The 21,037-nt window shown below is 39.8% G+C and overlaps 1 protein-coding gene across 2 annotated transcripts in view; it reads left to right on the top strand.

Annotated features, from left to right (window-relative positions):
- The window catches only part of KIF21A (kinesin family member 21A), an 86,122-nt gene that overhangs the window by 19,577 nt on the left and 45,508 nt on the right, over positions 1–21,037 (top strand). For both annotated transcript variants that reach the window (XM_041474638.1, XM_041474639.1), the window contains exons 2-7: positions 9,175–9,397; positions 10,677–10,859; positions 13,724–13,873; positions 14,516–14,650; positions 17,753–17,920; positions 19,290–19,405. In XM_041474638.1, the coding sequence (XP_041330572.1) occupies positions 9,175–9,397; positions 10,677–10,859; positions 13,724–13,873; positions 14,516–14,650; positions 17,753–17,920; positions 19,290–19,405 (975 nt within the window). The remainder of the gene's footprint in view (positions 1–9,174; positions 9,398–10,676; positions 10,860–13,723; positions 13,874–14,515; positions 14,651–17,752; positions 17,921–19,289; positions 19,406–21,037) is intronic.

Raw genomic sequence — 21,037 nt, 5'->3', positions numbered from 1 at the left:
AAGTTGCTACAGGAAATGTATTCCTTTTCCCGATGCTGCCCTTGTTACATAATTAGTGCCAGGCTCGGTGAGCTTTACCCGGGCGGTGACTCAGCCACTCCTGACAGCTGCGAGCCCCAGAGCAGCAACGGGGAGGCTGCTGGGTTTCGTGCTAAAGCTATATTTTGGAGGGGAAAAAACCTCCATAATTTGCAAAAGAAATATAGGGTGTAATTCTCTTTCTTTGGTGTGTAGAGTTGCTTTCTTCATGAATCCTTACCCTCAGAAGGATATACTTGCTGGTTTAATTGGCCTCCGTATCCATGAGGGCTGTAGTTTAGACACTGATCTGGGGACACACCAAAAGACCTTTATTTTCCCTTTTCTCTTGAATTTCTGACCTCTATGTTCTTTAAATGTTGTAATCATCAGGTACTATTGCCATGAATTTTTCATAGCAGTAATCTATACTAGTCTTCATTATTGTAAGTGCTAGTGATTGATGTGAAACACCACCAGTGAAATGAAGATGGTGTTTCATACTTCTGTGCATGAGCTTTATAGTCTTAAAAGCGAAAATATATTTTTTATGGAAACCTTTAATTTAAAAGTATCAAGTGCAGTCACTGTAAGAGGGGTAGATTTAATATGCAATTTAAAGGTAGTACTGTCCTTAATTTGCTTTGTTGATGTTGGACTTGGTATATAAATCTATGTGGAGCACAGCCATCAAATTGCAGACTGGTTGAACCCTCTAGTAAACTACAGTTTTAGTGATAAGGAGCAGCCATCCAAATCCATAGCCACAGATGGTTCTGCTTCCCTGAGTAAATGTTTTGGTTACAGTTTCTCTTGATTGTGTATTTCTTTTGTTTGTTCAGAAGACATTTCTTGGATTTCTGGTTGGCCTTTTGGAAATGTTAGGTTCCCAGATCACCTGGGGAAGAGACCCGTTGTTCATGTCTGAACCAAGTATTTGGGATGTCTCTGCTGTTCTGCCAACTCTGGGTGATGTCCACAAGAGCAGTGTAAGCAGACAAAAAGCTGAAAGTGTACGCAGGGCTTTCTAAGACTGAAGCTACCTCTCAAATAAAAACTGAAATGACCCAGGACCTTCTGGAGTTCCTTTTTTCTTCTTATATAAAGGTGATAAGGATTCTTAGGGATTATATTTTCAGAGCTAATCCTTAAAGGAGAGGTAGCTAGTGAGTGACCTGTTTATTTCAGTGTATGTCCACCTGTTCCATACAGCATGGAGTCCAGAGCTTGAGCTAATGCCAATCGTGCTGTAGTTCAGCTGAGTGCTGTGTTTCCTTCTGCAGCAGAAATACTTATTTTTGCTTCTTACTCTTGAGAATGACTTGTTCATGCTCCCTGATGGGGAAAGGCAGTTGCTTGGGGCTAATCAGCTATGTGGAGATCAGGTGATTGTAGTCCCTTTCAGCACCAGAGTGCATTTGACCCTTTCAGCACCGAAGCATGTTTGACCCCTGATTGCTGTGACTGAGGTCTCTATTCTTCTAATTCATTGCATGATACAGGTGTGCCTGCATTCTTGTATGGTATGAAATTAATTTAGAGTTTTACTTGTAGGAAGGTCTAACTCCTTCTTGCATTTATTGCTCATAAACCATAAATACTTCAAGTCTTAATTCATAAGTTATACTTTGCTGCATTTGCTTAGCTCTCATTTTATCTAAGATACTGTGTTATCTCTCCTCTACCTTTCTGAGAGGGGTGACACACAACAATAGATGTTAAGAAAACCACAGCAAGTAGTACAGTAGAACAATTTAAAACTGTTTGCCTTTGGAAAAGGCACTTCTGTTTAGCTTTACTCAAGCTGCACTTGGATGTGTGCACCCACTGGAAGTGTGCCAGTCCTGTGCTTGGTAGGCATGTGGAAGTTTATGGTAGTGCAGCTTTTCCATCAGAGATGACCTTGTCTTGAACTAGAAATAGCCCAGGCCAGTACAAGCCCTGCAATACAGTTCTCCCTTCTCTCTCTCTCAAAAGCCAAATTCTTCTCAAAAGTTGTGGATTTCTTTGCTCACTAGAGAGTAAATTAGTTCACAATAAAACTGCATGAAGAAGGTTTGTGTGAATGTGTTCATTCATGTTATCAAGAAAGATGTTGGAGGCTTTCTAGGTTTTCTGGAGGATCTGCTAGCCCACCTGTGGGGGTGGTGTGAGGAAGGAAGCATGCAGAGCAGCAGGAATTATGTGAGAGCAAGCCTGGGTGTTTCCCCTGTGCATTTTCTTTTCCCAGCAAAAGCGTGGGGCTGTGCCTGCCCGTGTGGGGATGCCATCTGTGTTGCACGGCCTGCTGGGCTGTTACTCAGTTGCACAAGAATTAATCCGAAATCACACTGCTGAGCTGTGTCCTGGCCCTGGCGGCTGCCCGGAGACACAGCTGTTGTGCAGCTCCTCAGGAACCCAGGCAGAGCTGCAGCCTGTGGAACTGCCTCAGCCTGGCACTGCCAATGTCATCTCCAGCACGAACAGCTAGTGGATATGGGAGCTGACCAGACCCAAGCTACTGAAAAGGGTAATTGTTTCATGAAATTAAATTTGTGTGTAAAAATAAAAAAAATTATTGAAGAGGTACAGTTTGAGCGTATGGGAGAACTGGACAAATCTAATTATAGCAGTGGTATATTTCCTCAATTTGATTTCGTTCTAGTTTTCCATGTGTGGCTTTCTCATTAAATGCAAACTGGAAATGACAGTCTGCAGCACTGGAACAAAATATTTTCTGTGGATGTTTTTGAATAGAATTTTTTTTCTTGCATTACAGTAAGTTAGCTGTTGAAAATGTTATACCTCAGAGCACATTTGGCAATTTAGTGGCTGGGTGTTTTAAGTTAAGGCTTAATGGTCATATTTAATGGCTACTCATGGTTTGAAGGGATGCTGATACCTTTTTATCAGTATCTTAATAGGGCTTTGGAGTAAAATCTGGACCATGTAGATCCTGCTTAAGCTTTTGTCACTGTCTTTACTGCATTTTTAAAAATATTCAAGATTGTTTCAGGAGGATTTATTTCTGGTATTGTCAATTGTACCGTTGCCTTTGTATTGAAATGTCTTTAGACACGAAGAGGCTTCCAGGTACATCAAGTAGGTAAGTGTTAGTACATGTGCCAAACATCTGCCTCACTTGTGCTTGCCAGGAGGTGTAGGTTTAGGCCGAGAACACCTGGGCTCTGGGTGCACACACCTGCCTGCAGCCCTGGGCTCAGTCTGCAGCGTGCAGCTTTAGAGGAGCACCGATGGGAGCGGTGCCCCAGTGTTACATGAGAGCAGTGGAGCTCCAGGTAGTGCTGCTTGCCCTGGCTGGGTGACTGCTGTGTGCCTGGGCCCCTGGCACAGGGTGAAGCAGCTTCCTGGGCTGGGAGCTGACCCATGGCAGGGGGAAGGACTTGGCCATGGGCTGGGTGGCTCGGCTGCTGAGCCGTGTCTCGTGTGGTCAGTGTAATCTGTACGTCTGTAGTTGCATGTCCATCTCAATGCCAGTACATGTAATACTGGTGATTGATACCATTAATGTGGAGTTAGACCATTAGTGATCCCAAGCTTCAGAAACTCTCTGTAGGTGACAGTTGCTGGTACGAGCCTAAAGATTTGTTCCTGCACCCTTTCTGCTGTGTTAACAGGAGATAAACCTGGAGTTTCTCATATGCCAGATCTTTTTGTATCCTTAAAGCTCGTTGAGAGGTGTAATTCAGATGAATTCATTCAGACATTATAGTTGTGGTCTCATTTGAAAGTGTTGCTAATCGCAGAGCAAGATTCCAGTGTGTGCAAGCAAAAATAGTGAAAAGTTTATGCAAGCCTAAGTATCAGGTAAGAAACCTGCTTAGCTTTCTTTACTCCCTGCTTGCTCTGAAGGGAATTTAATGGGAGTAACTTGATGAGTGTGAATTTAAGGGAGTAGTAAGGTGAAGGAATTCTGATGCTGAAGTAAGAGTTCGAAGCTGTTTTCTTCTGGTTTTGGGCAGTTTTTGTCTGTTTCCCAGTTCGTATTGCCTGCTACGCTTCACTAAGTATTTTATTAGCTGTTTCTGGATTTAATGTTTCATATACCCACATGTGAAACTCAATTGTGTAAAATTTAATAGGCTTATTGTAGTAAGAGAAGTATTGGAGAGCCTTGGGTTTACAGGTTTACTTGTTTCCTGCTCAGCATAGCACGTGGTTTGAATTTATGCTTTTCTGAGCAAGGTGAAAACAGCCCTTGCCCCACAGAGCCTTTTTAAGGAGAAAGAACTTTACATGGGGCTTCAGAGTAATCTTTTCTTTCCCACACATGGCTTCTGGATAGTTATTGCAGTCTGAAAGATTAACCTATGATTATTTTTTTCTGCTTTGCTTTCTGTAAAACAAGAATAATTTGATTCTTTGCCCTTTTTAGATCAGTCATAGAAGTTCTTGTGTGCTTACTGCTATTAGAGGTGCTGAGAGGGCATATGGTAAACACTTAGCTTATTACCCTTTGTTAGAGCTTACAGTTCTTCTCATGGAGATGCAAATTTAAAAAATCTCTGGTCTTGTTTAGTATATGAAATGAGATTAAGGGGTGACGTGATCATAGATGGTTAGAGATTGCTTGGGTAAAATTAAATAATGGAGATGCTTTTAAATAAACAGACACAGAGGTAAAACTGTTTAGTAGTGAAAAGGGATTGTGTGTGTATGTATAAACATCCTTATATATGCATGTAGTTATTTATGTAAATAATATATATTTATATTTAGATCACTGGGACAATTTTTCATCCCTAGAAGTAAATTTAGGCTGCTTTTCAAAGAGATATTATGATATCATCTAGTTTAATCAGGAATCAATTCTGTAAAGTGTGATGTCTTGCATAACACAGGGTATTGGTCTGATGATGACTGTAGTCCCTGAACTGTATTATCTGAGCCTGTTGTAGCTGACAATGCTTTTAGCAGAGACATTGTGCCCCTGCTCTACTGAGGGATTAGTTCCAGTACAATACAGTGCATTACTGTGCAACCACTGGCTGGTTTAGCACTCCCTAATTTGACAAGTTGTCCCAGTGTGCTGAGGCTGGAGAGATTTAGGGGATTAAGTTTCATGTGTGTGGCCTGGAGGTGCTGCAAAGTAAGCGTAAACAAGAATTGGGTGTGTTCATGCTTTGGAGAGGAGCAGAGGGAAGGATGGAAAGCAAAATGTTGTTTGGGAAGTTGCCACATCTAAGGAGATGTGATTGGAAATAGGTAGAAAACCTGATTGTCTGCAATTAAGAGAGTAGCCTGAAAAACAGGTGGGGTAGGGCCATGTAGAAGACAAAATGGGTGAAGTCAAATTGGTCCTGGAAAAAAATCTCAGTGGCAGACTGCCAGACCACAGGCTGGGCAAGGAGAGATGACCAGAATGAACTCTTTCACATTTTTAAAGTGCGGGCGCTGCCTGCTTTGCTGGCAGAAGTGACCACATTGAGACGTGAGAGTGGAAATTGTTTGACTGTAAGCAGAAAGCGAAAATCACTTTCCCAATTCATGTGTGGGATGGAGAAGGAGGAGATGTTCCTATAGGCCGTGCTGGAACTGAATCCGACTTGCATGAGGACTTCTGTTTGCTGCACCACACAATCAGTACAAACAGTTGTACTGAGAGTCTTGAGGTTTGGGTGAAGCACTCACATTGTTTTTAAGTGGCCAGAAATCAGGGTGAAGGGGAGGAATCTCTTGCTTACTCATTGAGGACATCACATTAGCTTCATGGCAAACTTAGCAAGAGAGCTGTATCGATGTCAGAACGTGAAGTGTCCCTTGAGGAGACCTCGGGTTGGGTGATGAAGGTTTCTTGCCTGCACATCTCTTTTGGGGGGGAGATGTCATTCAAACCTGATGCAGTCATGATCTGTCTCTGCTGCCTCTCAACTCCATAGCCGAGTGGAACATTCTGTAAGACCAGTGACAGAACGAGAAGGGAGTTTCTCTTTGGCGTGAAGCTTCCCTGCTGTGGCGAGTCTTGCTTTGTTTTTCCTTTGTGTTGCCTAAGTGCTGGTGAAATGCTGCTTTTTCTCCTGGCACTGCCTTCAGATCTAGTGGTAAGTTAGGGAGGAAGGACACCATCATCACTGCTGGATCTCTGAGTGTTGTGTTAGAACCAGAGGAAGTGGCTGAGCTGGTAGGAAGCTGCTAGCAGTGACACAGCCCCAGCTCAGCTGTGGGCTGGTGTGTGCAGCTGGCTGCTGTGCAGCACAGCTCGGGGAGGCGCTGCCTGCCTGCCGGGGGAGGCAGGACCGGGCCGGGAGGATTCTCATGGGAAGGATCTGCTGGGCGACATCGAAACTGCTCGCTTTACAGTCCTGTCATCACTGTAATAACTATCATGCAAATCATTGATATTTTAGGCATGCTGTTCCTTTTCATGGTCAGTCAGCCTTTACTTGGTAGTATGAAGGAGAAATTTATTCGGCACCTGTCATAATTGCATCAGTTCATCAGTGTAGAAAATTATTCTATGCTTGAAAGAAAATTAAAAACATGTAAAGAAAAACTTCTTAAAAAAACTTGTCAGCTTCATTGTGCAAGTTGTTGCTAAAAGCCTTTTTGGAACTGGGGAGAAGTGGTGTTCATGCCCCTGGACCTTTACGAGCACTCAGAGTTCATTCTTGTAAGGACAGTTGATGGCCTCTCTACTGGTGCACTGGATTAGTGGAGGAATAAGAGTGCTTAGTCTGAAAAAGGAGCTTGCTCTCTGACTGACTTCACAGCAGCAGAAGAAGGCAGCAGCATAACCTACTGAGTAGGCATTTTCTAAATATTGTTTTAGACAGCAAGCTGCAGTGTTTTATTTGCTCGACCTTCCAGTTGTGTAGAATGCTTTTAGAAAAGGCCTATGATTAATTTTTCTTTGAAGACTTTCTCTACCTAGAAATAAAAGCTATTTTATTACCAAAATTTCTTTAATTTAGAAGGAAGTAAATGTATTACAAGCTTCTGTACATATTTATCAGATTCTGTGTTCAGCCAACACAGGTACAAGTGGATCAAGTTGGTTGTTATTGAAGGAGTTATGTAAATCCTGAATTACTTTCAACATTCTTATTTCATTTAAAGAAGAAAAAACTTCCTTATGATGTTGTTAGAGAGAAAATTTGACCTATATTACACACTTTGTGTCCTTAAATGCAAATACTAGTTGTAGAATATTTATGCCTGTTTGGCACATCCTATAATCATTTCTTTAAAGATATTTTTCAAAGGTTTACTTAATTTTCACTTTACATGAGAGGGTAAGCTGACAAGGGTGGTACCTCCTGATCATTAATGAAGCTTCTCTACTGGAATTCATGTGCACAAACCTCACAGATAAATTAAGGTTAATCTCCAGTGTCACACATGGGATATAGTGAAACGCTCAGAATGAAACATCTGAAAAATACTCTTGATAGCAGTGCACATCCGTCAGTTAAAAATTCAGAATCTGCAATAAAGAGTAGATACATCATGCTCTGTGAGATTTTTTTTTAAATGTGTTTTTCAAGCAGGATATTTCTAACTTCATCTAACGTGCATAACTGGTCTGCAGCAGTCCACTCAGCTGTTGGAGACCAGCTCTCTCTGTATCAGCAGGTGTTGGCACAGTCCCAGTAGATCAGCAGGTAGCTTTGGGCCCTTATGCTCCCATTAGATTTTGGAACAAGTTTTGTGTGTTTGGAGTCAAGCATTTTGGCTTAGTTACCTCTGAAGGGGGTGTAAACTGTGCACACCGAAACTGCTCTGTGATCCAAACCAACATGTGATATCTGAAAATGGTGGGGAATTTGCTTCAAGGCAGCACAGCTACTCTGAACAGAGCATTAAGGTGCATGTGGCCCTTAAAGCACGGACTATGAGATGAATATGTGCCTTTAAGTATACTCTGTCCCTGCAGATCTTCAACACTGTGTAGCTGAAAGTAGCCACACTGAAGCTTTATTAATTGGAGGATCTGTATAAAATACTGCAAGTTTCTGTTTGTATGTAGCTGTACTGTGTCTTTTTATCATTCTTATTAGCCTTCGTTGTCGCATCTTTCAAACTGCACCCTGCACGTGTTGTGGTGTGAGTTTTGTGTGTTTGGTTTGGGTTGTTTTTTTGGTGCTGCTTTGGGAACTTGGAAATATCTTTTTGAAAAGGTAGCTTTGTAAGCAAATTATTAGTTACTTACAGCTAGAACAGTGTGTTAAGTGGGCCAGAGTTTTTCTTCTTGATAGTTAATCATTAAACCCATGGAATCACAAGCTTCAGCAGTCATTATTAGTCATGAGGCCAGTACATGAATTCAATTTTGATGAGGCTGCAAGAGCGTTAAGAATGCGGAGGAATTAATAAAACTATAGAATATAAGAAGTTCAAGCTATATTCTACAAGTTACTTTGTAAAATAAGAAATTGAAAAAACTGAAATAAAAGCTGAAATTTGCCTTAGAGGGGAAAAATGAGGAATGAGACACTCTTACCTTTAGAACTTGTTCTTTTTCTGTTTTCTGAAGGTATACTTCACTGATACTTCCCAGAACATTTCACAGAAGTGTTCTGGCTGTACAAGTTCCTTTTCTGACAAAAGGAAAGAAGCAGTTGAGCCTTTTCCTTGTTGTCATTGCTCTTGCAGCAAGGAGGCTTTCATTTAAGAGAATATTCTGAGTTAGTAGGGACCCATAAGGATCTTCAAGTCCTGCTCTTGAGTGGATGGCCCATACAGGAACTGAACCCACAATCTTGGCATCACTAGCACCAGGCTCTAACCAGCTGAACTAGGTGTTGCTCCCAAATTGCTATTTAAACTAGCCTGTATTTTTTTTTTTTTACAATGAAAGCATACAGAAGTTTGATAAAACTGGAAAGCTTGATTTCCAAGTCTGAAACAACATAGAAAAGTGACTCTTCAGTAATGCATAATAAACATACAGAAACACTCAGAGTTCTAGGCAGGTCCTCTGCTTGAAGTAGGTGAACCTTCAGAAAAAATGGTGTCATTGCGTGAGCAGTTTTATGGCTGGGGTTCTGATACAGTCAGTACTGTGGCTCAGACAACCAAAAACCTTCTGGCTTGGTGAAGAAAGATTCTCACTTCTCAGTCATTAAGGAATTCTCAGATCCCGTATTTATATTGTGTACTCCTCCTCTTTTTGATTATGAGAATTTCTAATATTTGTTTTTATCTCTTCCAAAACAGAATTAGACCACAGTTGGCCAAAGAGAAGATTGAAGGATGCCATATTTGTACATCTGTCACACCTGGTGAACCTCAAGTGTTCTTGGGAAAAGATAAGGCCTTCACTTTTGATTATGTCTTTAACATTGACTCACAGCAAGAAGAGATCTATGTACAGTGCATAGAAAAGCTGATTGAAGGTTGCTTTGAAGGCTATAATGCCACTGTCTTTGCTTATGGCCAGGTAAGCTTCACAATTTTATTTTAAAGTGTTTATTTTGGGATAAACAGTTTTTTGAAACTGATTTTTCTCTTAAATTTCTGAAGACATTAACCTCATTTTAGCATCTTTGGTTTATTTTCAATGAATTACTCTCTAGGCGAGTGTTGAGTTTATATAAATTCTGTTTAGACCGGCAGTTGAAACACAGAATATATATAGGCCACAGATCTGAATTTAATAGTAATACTGAAAGGAGTATCAGTCCATATAATTCCTGAATTCACCTCAATGCAACAATACAAATTATTGACCATATTACTTCAACTATAGAGATAGGTTGTACTGAGATTCTTTTCTGAGCAACTTTTCAAGCCACTACATTTTTAGAGACTTTTGGGAATAGGAGCTTTTTAAAAATAGATCCTGGAGAACTTCAGGCCACCACATTGTTTGCTTGTGGGCAAAATGTAGAGCTCAGATTCCAAAGTCAGAACTTTTCATCAGGAACACACCCTCTTAGTACATTGGGCACACTCAAAGCTGAGCACAGTGTAGACATACACTGTCTTCCGAATAGTCCCTTACAGGTTGATGACATAAAATGTGGTCTTGGATGCTGAATTTCACCTCTCTTAGGTGTTGCATCTCAAGTTAGCCAGGTGAAGTCTATTCCTAGTCAAACAAAGCAGTTTGCAGATCCAGTTTAGCAGATTATGTTCAGCTCTGTGATCCTATCTTTGTCTTAGACTTGACCCATTAATTAAGTGAAAACACTACACTACTTTGACTTCTATTGGACTTCATATTTAATTAGATTTATCTTCCTAGTGAAGATAGAGCTTGTATTCTTTAGTATAAAGTGAGAACAATGGGAATATAATACCTGAGGTATTCAGACATCTTAATTAAGGGAGTCATTTGATCTACTTCAGTAAAGAATTGCAAATGCTGCTTTTACCTTCAAAATACATGTTTCAATTAACAGCCTTGGCTGGAAACATTAACTCATCTTTTGACCTAGAGGAGACAGCTCAAGGCTGATGTGAACTGGGTAGGGAAAGTTTCTAGAGGAAGGGTTGTGCAAGGTGGAACTGCTCACTGCCTTCTTGTCTGTGATCTCTGATTAAACAATAGAGTTTGTCCAAATTCTGCTGTTTATCCATTTTCCATAGTGACCTGTTGTTGTGTGTGTTATTATTGTAAAGATGGCAGGTTGATGTCAACGTTAGTGTGCACAAACTGTATTTCTGATGATTTGTGCTATTAACATGTTCTAGTGACTACTCCTTTTTCAAATTAGACAGGTGCTGGCAAAACATACACCATGGGCACTGGATTTGATGTCAACATAACAGAAGAGGAGCAAGGCATCATATCACGTGCTGTTAAGCACCTTTTCAGATGTATTGAAGAAAAAAAACAAGGTGCTGTTAAGCAAGGACTTCCACCTCCAGATTTTAAAGTGAATGCACAGTTCTTAGAGGTAAATATGATCCACATTTTTGGGTGTAACTTTATGTGGATTTTTTTTGTAGTTATTTTTTCTTTGGTTTGTTTTTTTTTTTTTTTTTTTTTTTTTAGAAAACCAATTATTTTTTTTTCTGGTTGCTTGTTTTAAATTTTCTCCCAAGATGTTTTGAATTAATAGACAAGATTTCAAAAGGAAAATTTATGGGATTTGCTTCAGCTCTTCAATTTAAGAAAATGTCTTTTTATCTTACTCCAATTATTTTACTACTTCTCTTCATAGTGTTATTTTGAAATAGAAGTATTTGTTTGTCATCATTTGTCCCTTTCTCTTGCTCTTGCCTGTTGGTAATTCTTGACAAAGCTTTAAAACAAAATATTATAAAAATCCCCCTAACTGTACTTTGTGGCTTTGCGTAGTGACCATGCTTTGCCTGCTTTTGTTGCTTTGCCATAACTTGTTTAGCTTTCAAAATCTGTTCAGAAGACTTTCTTTCACCAATGAAGAAACCTAGCACAAAATTACTTCTTTCTGCAGTTCCCACTGGTTTAGGATTGGGCTTCAGTGTCACTGTTCCCTTCTTTCTTAGACTCAGAGAAAAAAAACCCTGGTCAGTACTGTGGCCAAAAACTGCTCCCCTTGTGCTTTCTTGTAGACACAGTTACTGGTAAGGGGCCATAACATCTGTGATTTTCTGACCTGCAGCGGGTGTTGCTTTATGCCTTGTAGGTTTTATACTGTGTCTCCTGGCTGTGGAACTGCTCTTTAGATTGATTGATTTGGGTGTAACGTATTTACATTTACTACCAAGCTGCAAAATCTGATACTTCAGGCACACAGAGAGGCAGAATCAATTTTAGGAAGAGCAGGTGTAAGTTTGTTTTGCTTACTTCAGTATGTACAACTTTATCTACTTGGGGGTAGAAACCCCCTCTTCAATATTACCCATGAGAAAAGCTGCTAGTTTACTTCAGCAGCAATAAAACCAAGTCCTTTAGTCATTAACAAGCTGGCATTAGTTTTGTGTCAGTCTAGGTTTGTCGTTGCTACCCTTATGCAGAATGTTTTGTTGCTCTGGCTAATATTTGCCTAGAGAGAGTTGGCTTGAGCATGTGCTGGGGGAATGCTCCCTGTGCACCAGGGCGCTGCAGCTTTGCTTAGGCAGCTGCAACGTGAGTAGCACAGGGAGCAGTAACCAGTGTGGTTTTTGAATTTATTGTGTTTTTTGACATAACATTACAAATATGACTGAGTCCCATAATTGCAGTGGACAGTGATTAAATGTTACAGTGAGAATGGTGTGAAGAATTGCAGCCATTACAGTGCATTTCAGCTGAACTGTAGATACTAAAACCTGTCTTGTCTGTCTATTTAGAGAAAAGTTAAATGATGTATATAATAATTTCTCCCTTTAAAAATGTCATTTTAATTGGTACATTTTTTTTTTTCTTTTACTGAGGCTTTCCCAGAAGGAGCTTTTTCTGATTAGTTTGATATTATACACTACTCTTGTGTCAAAAAGTATCTTCTTCCTCCCATCCTGTCTACCATTAGAGCTGGATTGCATAAACAATAATTTAGTCTTTGAGCAAGTTGAAGCAAGATTGTATTTTTGGAATAACTTTGAAGTCGTACAGCTGGATAACTGTTGGGAACAGTGACTTCTGTTTGCTACTTTCTTGCCTTTCTTTAGTTGGCTGCAGTCTGCCTCCCTTAACTCCTTGCTTTCCTGCTTTTCCAAAAGACAGGCATATGCAGTGCCATCCAATTGCAGGTGCATTATCAGGATCGGCTCCAAATTGTGGCATCAGTTTATTGGAATTTATGAAGATAAAACATTAGTAAGAAGATTCCTACATAGAATATCTATGCCTAATAATGAAATATAATACTTTTTTTTAATATGTAAGGGATTAAAAGCATCACATTGAGAAATGCTGAGCTTTTTCTTCTCAGGGACGACTTTTTGCTTTTGAGAGGAAAAAGTCACTTTCAGTACTGTGAGAAAGTACCTTGTGTGAATACAGATCTGTTGTAGTGATTCTTTGACTGCTATTTAAGGATTTTGATCAGGAATTGAATTCGTCTGGGCTGAGCTTTGCTGACATGAATTAGTATAACTAAATTAGAGACACTTGATATGTTCCAGGGTACACAGGCAGAGACTTCAGCCATGAAATTCAGTGGGATAATGTTTTTTCTGGGTGGGTTGTTTGTTTTTTTCCCCCTGATATCTTCAATTCAATCTAAACACTGCATAGAGTTGAGGATATTCTTATGGAGTGCAAAAGCCCTGCTCCAGAAGCCATGCCATAGTATTTTTGGACTGATGCTTGGTGTCTTTAAGAGGCAGCTTGCACAAAAACTATTATTATATGTCAAATTCCTTCCTACCCAGGAAGAATTTGTCTCAATGAGTGCCATAGAAATATGAAGGTGTGGGAGAGGAGATGAAGAAAGGTGCAATGGCAGGGAGAGCAAGTGGAGTGAGTTGGAAGTGTTTGAAGCAGGGTGCAGCCAACTGAATCCACAAAAGAAAAGCCCAAGGTTAAATCTGAAGACAGCAGGTGCCTGCCACAGAAACCACTCTTGTTCTGCTGGCACCAGATTCCTCCTCTTCCCTCGTGAAGAATTTTATGTCAGATCTGGCAACGTGAAGGAATTGACCGCATCTTTGGGTGGCATAATAGGAAGCTGTGCAGGTCACTTAATTTGCAGCTGCTCTGTCACCTATTGTCCTTGTAAGTTTGTATGTTTCACATCTTTTGGGAGCTGAGACATTTGGATTTTTACAACTTTTGGTATGTGCCATGCACAAATTTGTTAGTCGTTGGAGGAACTCCTTCTGAAAATGTTTTTTGTCTTTTTCTTCACCTCAGCTTTACAATGAAGAAATTCTTGATCTGTTTGATACCACACGTGATATTGATGCAAAGAATAAAAAATCAAATATTAAAATACATGAAGATTCAGCAGGAGGAATTTATACAGTTGGCGTTACAACCCGAACTGTGAATGGAGAATCTGAGGTGATAACTGGAAATAAATTACACTGTAACATGCCAAGTAGATTCTAAAAATGTCTGTATGCTTTGATGGCTGTTTAAAAATAGAGGTCATGCTAGCTTATATCTGTCTCGTGGGCAATTTAAGCAGAAAAGCTAGTAAAAATTTTTATTTTCTTAATTCTTTGTAGCCTTAAATCTGATATATTTGATACTAAGTGCATATCACTTTCATTTAAAGCTAGGAACAGGTTTTTGTTCATAATATAGTTCTGCTGGGAGAATTTTGACATATATCTAAATCTGATCTCCCAAATCTTATATATGTTATTTTTTCTTTGAAATGAAAGCTTTGCATTTGGGTGATGTGAAATAAACTGCTATTCACATACAAACAGTATCAGTACTGCTATTCACTGCAAATCTGAATAAAATGTTAATGTACTGTACTAGGGTACAGTAAAAAGAGGAATACAAAGATTTGAGTATTTTACAGAAATCACAAAAAATACTTTTAGTTTGCTTATTTAAGGATCTTTATCCTTTTTTTTTTTTTTTTGGGTATAGGAACTGAATGCATAACAAAGAGAGAAATTTAATTTTAGTCATAGAGCATTTTTCCTTTAGCCAGCAAGCGATGCAATGTGCTTGTTGCCTGTTTTCTAGATGATGCAGTGCTTGAAGCTGGGAGCTTTGTCTCGAACCACTGCCAGCACTCAGATGAACGTTCAGAGCTCACGGTCCCATGCTATCTTCACTATACACCTGTGTCAGACCAGGGTCTGTCCTGCGTTTAATGCCGTACGTATTTTTGCTGTTGGTAAACTTCTATTTAGTAGCCATTTTTCAAAATGGGGATAGTTTTGGCAGCCACTGCTGTTTGAATTGCACTTAGTAAGATGCTGTAGTCATCATAATGCTTGATGAATTTGCTAAGCATTATAATAATTTGATTTAATCTGTGCATATGTAACCATCCTCTAGCCAGAGGCAACCATAAATTGCAGACTCTTACAGGAACCTACCTATTCTCCTCTAGAGTTTTCTTTGGTATTTTGTTGCAACATACACAAGTGAGAAAGTTAAAATATAATTTGTTTTTAATTGGGAAGGCACAGTTAAGTGTCTTAGCAGTTAGTGGGTTTAACCTTGCAGTCACCTAACTGAAACTGCTTGGATATTTCAGATTAATTGTTGATATCCAATAAGGTGCAAGTGGAAAAGCATTAAATTCTTAGGCTCAGTGTATATATTTTAAATAGCTATATATTTGTGGTGCAGGTATTTTGTTAAATCTATACACCTGAAATTGAAGCTATGAATGAACATGGATCTCTTCTATAAAATATTCTGCATGTGACTCTTCAGCTGTTAGTTGCTGTTGGGTGTATGTTGTAAAGGGAGAGCTCTGAAGAAATCCACGTTACTGAAAACTACAGTACCTTCAGGGGACTTAACTTGAATATTCTTAAGGTCTTTTGCATATAATTTTTAAAAAGTACATACTATCTGGGTAGCATCTGTCCCATAGTTACCACATTTTTAAGCATGTGTAACAGTGAATTGGATTTGCAGTGCTTTTTGGGGGGTTGCTTTTATTTTTTTAATACTCCAAATAATCATTTATGGGCAAAATGAGTGTTCCTTCCTGGTCCTTTGTGGTATGTAGACCTGCATTATACACCTGCTAGAAACACTTCTTTCTGCTTTCCATGCTGAAACTGTGGATTTGGTGGTGTGGTCAGCTGTCTTCACTTGGGAGGGATTGGCATTGCACTCCAAGCCCACACAGGGCATTTCAGTCACTGAATGGTGACGCTGTCTGCTTGGAAATTTTTGTTGCAAACTGTCTGCTGGAGAGTGAGAAGTCATCTGGGGGCCTGTGTCCTGCAGGCTGTTGGCGCAGCATCCCCTGTGCTGGTGCACTTGCAGCCTTCCCCGCCTGCAGAGCTGCCCCAGGGGACTGTTGCCTGGCTCTGCCTGTGTTTTTACAGAGGCTTGTGTTAGAGGAAGAGGTGGCCATCTTCTGCCTTATGTCAGACTGTTTTGTTTCTGCTTTTCTTGGGAGATATGCACAAGATAATCTGACTGCGGAGCTGGGCATTGCTAAATCCTTAATTTTTTAAGACAGCACTTTTCTTTCTCTGTATTGTTTAGGAGAGTAGAGGACAGACCTGACACTGTCCTCTGAACGCTCCTGGAATCTAAATTAATACAAGCTATTATTGGGTGGCCAGGAGAGCTGTAGCTCAAGTTTCTGTAGACAACAGTTTTGGGAGACCTTTGTTACTAGGGCAACGCAGTTTCTCCTTCTCGGATGACAGCCTTGGCCGTGCCCCCTGTGAGCGCGCTCGCCCGTGCCCAGGGCTGGCAGGCAGCCAGGGCTGCGCTGCACAGACATGCTCCCGGGGCTCTCTTCACAGCAGCCGTGCTTCTGGGAAGTTTCTGGATGCACACTTCACTTGCTAAATGAGGGAGAGTGAAGGGATGCATTAATCATGACTCTGAGGGCTGGGAGTAAGTGTGGTCCCCAGAGTGTAAACATCAAAATCGCAGAAATAATGATTCCTGGCCTTGTGGAAGTGGCACAGTTCACGTTCTCTTCTGTTACTGCTGCAAAAGGATGCATGAAATATTTAACTACCATCAGAAGGGTTTGATCTGCAGAGATCTGCATTACCCCAGTAATGCAGTAGCGAAGGGAGCTGTAGGCTGGCTGGCCGAGGACATAAAGGTCACCACAGAATACCTGAGGGTCTGTGTTTGGCTTTTTGATTAGGTTGGGGTTTGTTTGTTTGTTTTTTAAGGTTTTTCTGGGTTTTCTATGCTTAATGTGATTAGAAATTCCCAATAAAGCTTGTAGTTTGGGCTGTGAGTTTGTAATGAATCCAGTATACACTTGATATATGCTTATTATCTGACACCATGCCAAGTTAGTAGAAATTGCCCTGCAATGGGTGTCTTACCAGTAAGGTCAAGAAGTGAGTGATTTAAAGATTTTTCTCATTGTGTTACTTTCCTGACAGTAAATCTAACTACACTTGTAGTAAAATAAAAGTCTACAGTGAATGGTAGAACGAAACTAAACAACAGAAGAAAGTTTGGATTGTCTAATGAAAAAGGATAATTTTCCTGCTGTGCTTTGGGATGTGAAGTGTAAAGAGGCTGAGCTGTGGTACCTGCCCCAGTGCAGTGTGTTCCTGGGCACACTCCCTGCACTGACAGAGGCTTGCAGCAAGTGCCAGTCATTACCTGGGGGAGCACGGTGGAAGGGAGAAAGGAACCTGTTAATGTTCCCTCTACTGTTCTTGTTTTCTGGGGGAGTCAGAAGTGCTAGTGGAGTACTGACTGCTAGGAGAAATGGTTTCCAACAATAATTCCTAATGTAAGTTGAAGAATGACCCCACAGGGAGGCTGGTGATGGGGTTTAGAGAGGTATAAAATCAAAATATATTTCAGCTATTTGGCAGGTTTATGAACTAGCTGGTTCTGGTGATTTTGTGGGGCAATAATGTAATTAAAGTTTTGTTTTTTAAAATCTGTTTCCTTTGATAATCAATTCAACAGTGCATTTTAGGAGAGATACAACTTTGTTGCTCACCTTGCTGGAGACTTGTATATTTTCGTAGATATATCCCCTAATTTCTTCATCAAGAAGCAATAGTAGTTTGTACTTATAGTAATTTGTAATCACATGCATCTAGAACTAGGTCTTTAAGAATGATATGTTAGTATCATATGATTAAAATGGAGATAGTATGTTTCAAAATATTGTTGTTATAAAGGAGAGAATAAGGAGATGGTCATAGTGAAGAGGTAATTTTGTAAATAACTGTTGATTGAACGTTGCAAATGTTAATGTGAAAGATCTCACCAAGCCTTGTGGGTTCTTCTTTGCTTCAGGATAATGCCACTGATAACAGGATAATATCTGAATCTTCTGAGATGAATGAATATGAAACTCTTACTGCCAAGTTTCATTTTGTTGATCTGGCGGGATCTGAAAGGTTAAAGCGAACAGGAGCTACAGGAGAAAGGGCAAAAGAAGGCATTTCCATCAACTGTGGACTAGTAAGACTATACAACTGTACAATATAATGTAATACAAACCCAGGCAAAACACTTAGAAATGAAATTTATAGCTTGTAGCTTAATTGTTTTTTGTCGTGTTCTGGCTATTTTTTAATTAACTGTATTTAGTGTTTTTGTTAATGCTGAACTGCACTGAAATGTAGAGCTGGTGATTATCAGTGGAGATTGCAGTTTCATGTCTTTGTTTTGTGCACCGTGGCTACATGGAGGCTATGTGCAACTCTTTTAAATAGGACACAAAAATACATGTCTGTTCTATATGTGAAAACATGTCTTGTTTTTTCTGGGCTATTGTACAGTACCAGTTTTCTGGGGTATTGTTAAATTAGAATTTTCTCAATGGTTGTCTTGCCATCATGACATTGATTATTTTCTGTAGTTCTGGTTATATTACATGGAAGAGAAAGAACATTCAGTTCAATTTCATCATTGACATAAGCACAAAGCCAGCAGGATTTGGGGGATCTAGATGACGCTTTGTGTCCTTAACAAAGAGCACATAAAGTGCATGAAGGGGAAAATCAGTGTGATGTAACTAATATAAGATCACAGAACTTTTATTTACGGTGAAGTCCAGCCCTCAGTTTTGTGGAACAGATTGAAAGTGCTTTAAACCCTTCCAAGCGAGCAGGGCGTGTGCAGTTCTTCATCTGCTGGTGGCAGCTGCAGCATTTCCGAAGCAAGAACTTGCAGTACAGGGCGCCACCTAAAGCAAAATCCTTCAGTTTGACTCAAGAGTGTGCAGTTCCACATAAAAATAATTTCACAGCCAAATGTTTGATTGTTTATAAACATGCATTAGATCATTTTAGTAATGGAACAGGATAGCCATGGACTACAAGCCTTTAATTTCAAGTCTTAAATGCTCAAATCATTATCAGATGATTTTTGCTTTATAACTATAGAGGTACTAAATTCTGGGTGTTTTTTTTTTCCTTCATATAAATGCCCCATATTGCATTCTAAACGTAGCATAAAGCAGATCAAGAAAATTCATTTTAAAGAAGTTATAGCTACTATTAGAGTAGAGATCAACTTTAATTATCATCCAGAGCAAATATTTGTTAGATTAAGTAGTACCAAATTTAGTTTGTGCCCGACATGAGATACTAATAGTGCATATGAATTGTGCTAAGCACTTTGGCACTTCCAGGTACCAGACCGTAAGTTATCCAATGCGCTGTTGAAAACACAAAAATTTTGAAATGTAAAATACAGAAATCTTCAGAAATACTTTTATGCTAACTGTCATCTCACAATACGCTGACTCCAGTTTATAGGTGTTTTAATATAAAACTACACAGGAGCTGATTCTGACTTGTGTGTTACGTGATTTGGTGTTTTATAGCTGGCACTTGGCAATGTAATTAGTGCACTGGGAGATAAAAGCAAGAAGGCAACTCATGTACCATACAGAGATTCAAAGCTTACAAGGCTACTTCAAGACTCTCTTGGGGGAAACAGGTATGAAAATTGGAACATTTTATGTATTTCATTGTGAAAGAGCATGAATGAGAACATAATCTGCAGAAAGTAAAATGAACATTAAATGATGATAAAAGTCTTGTTGGAGGAAGATGCTGGAGATAAATTGTTGTGCAAATAATGCTGTCAATGGAAGGGAAAGATCTTAAAGAGGATTTTTTGTGGTGTTCTTTTCAGTGCTATTGATATTTTACTAGACATGAAGCTTCAGGTTACTTAGAAGTTACCATTTTCAGGCAAGTTCTTCCCATGAAAATATCTGTAGATTGTAGATAGTTCAAATGGTAGGTTTTGTTTACAGCACACTTTAAAGCTGTGATGAGTTTCTCCCTTAGAGGTAGTTTTTTTGTTGTTGTTGTTACTTTGTTTTTGAAATGTCAGTGAATTGTTTGCTCTGACTGCCATGCACAGGAGCTTGGAGTCAGTTTACCACCCACAGTCACTTCCATCTTTTTAGAGATTATGTATCTCAGTTTATGATGCATCTGTTCAGTTACCTGATGTTGGATTGCAGCCTAATAAAAACAAAGTAGTCCTTCACCAGGGTTTGTATTAATCCATTTGTATACATTCTGCACATACAGTGAAGGGAAACTTTGACCTCTGAATGCTTTATATAAATAAACATTAACAAATGTATTAAAATAATATAGATTTTGTATTTGTAATGCTAACATGTACAAATATATAGGGACCACACAGTATATTTTAGTAAGTTAGTACTCTTGTTCTTTTATGTGATCCAATATGCCTGGCTCCTGTGTCTATTAACGTAGGAAGGTTTTTCACAAAGGAGTTAGGGAGAAGTGGAAGAAAATTCTCAAACTGTTGTGATGCTCTGCAGAGAGATAACTTTAGTAACGAGTTGAAGCACTGCAGTGTGAGGGAAAGGAGAGACAGAAAAAAACAAAATAAGGGCTAGAAACTTTCAAAAGTGCAAACGGGAGGAAGAAACTCAAGAATTAGCAGAAATCAAACAGCATAGCTCTGCTAAGCTTTCTGTAAATAAATGCAAAAAGCACTTCATTACATTTTTTATCAAATATACCAGCTAGTCAGCACGTTTTTTTCAAACTGTTCTAAAATCGGCCTTCTGTAGAAATACTACTTTGTCTCTCAAATATTTTCGCGTCTCACAGCTCCGCGGCTCCCGCCGTGTTCTTCAGGAGCAATCACGGAGTTTGTTTAGCGTGCCATCGATGGGGGCCGGCAGCCGAGCCCCGCTCAGACACTCCCTCGCTGCCCCTCAGAGAATCACAAGTGAGAAAAGTCAGGGTTTGACATAAGGACACTTCGTTAGCTAAAGCAAAAGTCGCATGTGCAAGGAAAGCAAAGGAAATCATTCACTTCCCATGGGCTGGCAGGTGTTCAGCCATTCCCAGGAAAGCAGGGCTCCATCATGCCTTACAGTGACTTGGGAAGACAAATGCTGTCACTCTGAACATCCCCCCTTTTGTCTCATTGCCCTAGCTTCATATGCTGAGCACGATTCCGTATGGGATGGAATATCCCTTGGGTCAGGTGGGCTCAGCTGTCCCGCTCTGTCCCTTGTGCACCTGCTGGTGGGACAGCCTGAGGAGCAGAAAAAGCCCTGACACTCTGAAAACCCTG

This window comes from Pyrgilauda ruficollis, unplaced genomic scaffold (assembly GCF_017590135.1).
Source record: "Pyrgilauda ruficollis isolate IOZ18807 unplaced genomic scaffold, ASM1759013v1 scaffold33, whole genome shotgun sequence".
Taxonomy (NCBI): Eukaryota; Metazoa; Chordata; class Aves; order Passeriformes; family Passeridae; genus Pyrgilauda; species Pyrgilauda ruficollis.
The sequence above is the reverse complement of the archived record's forward strand: the minus strand, read 5'-3'. Positions and strand labels throughout refer to the sequence as shown.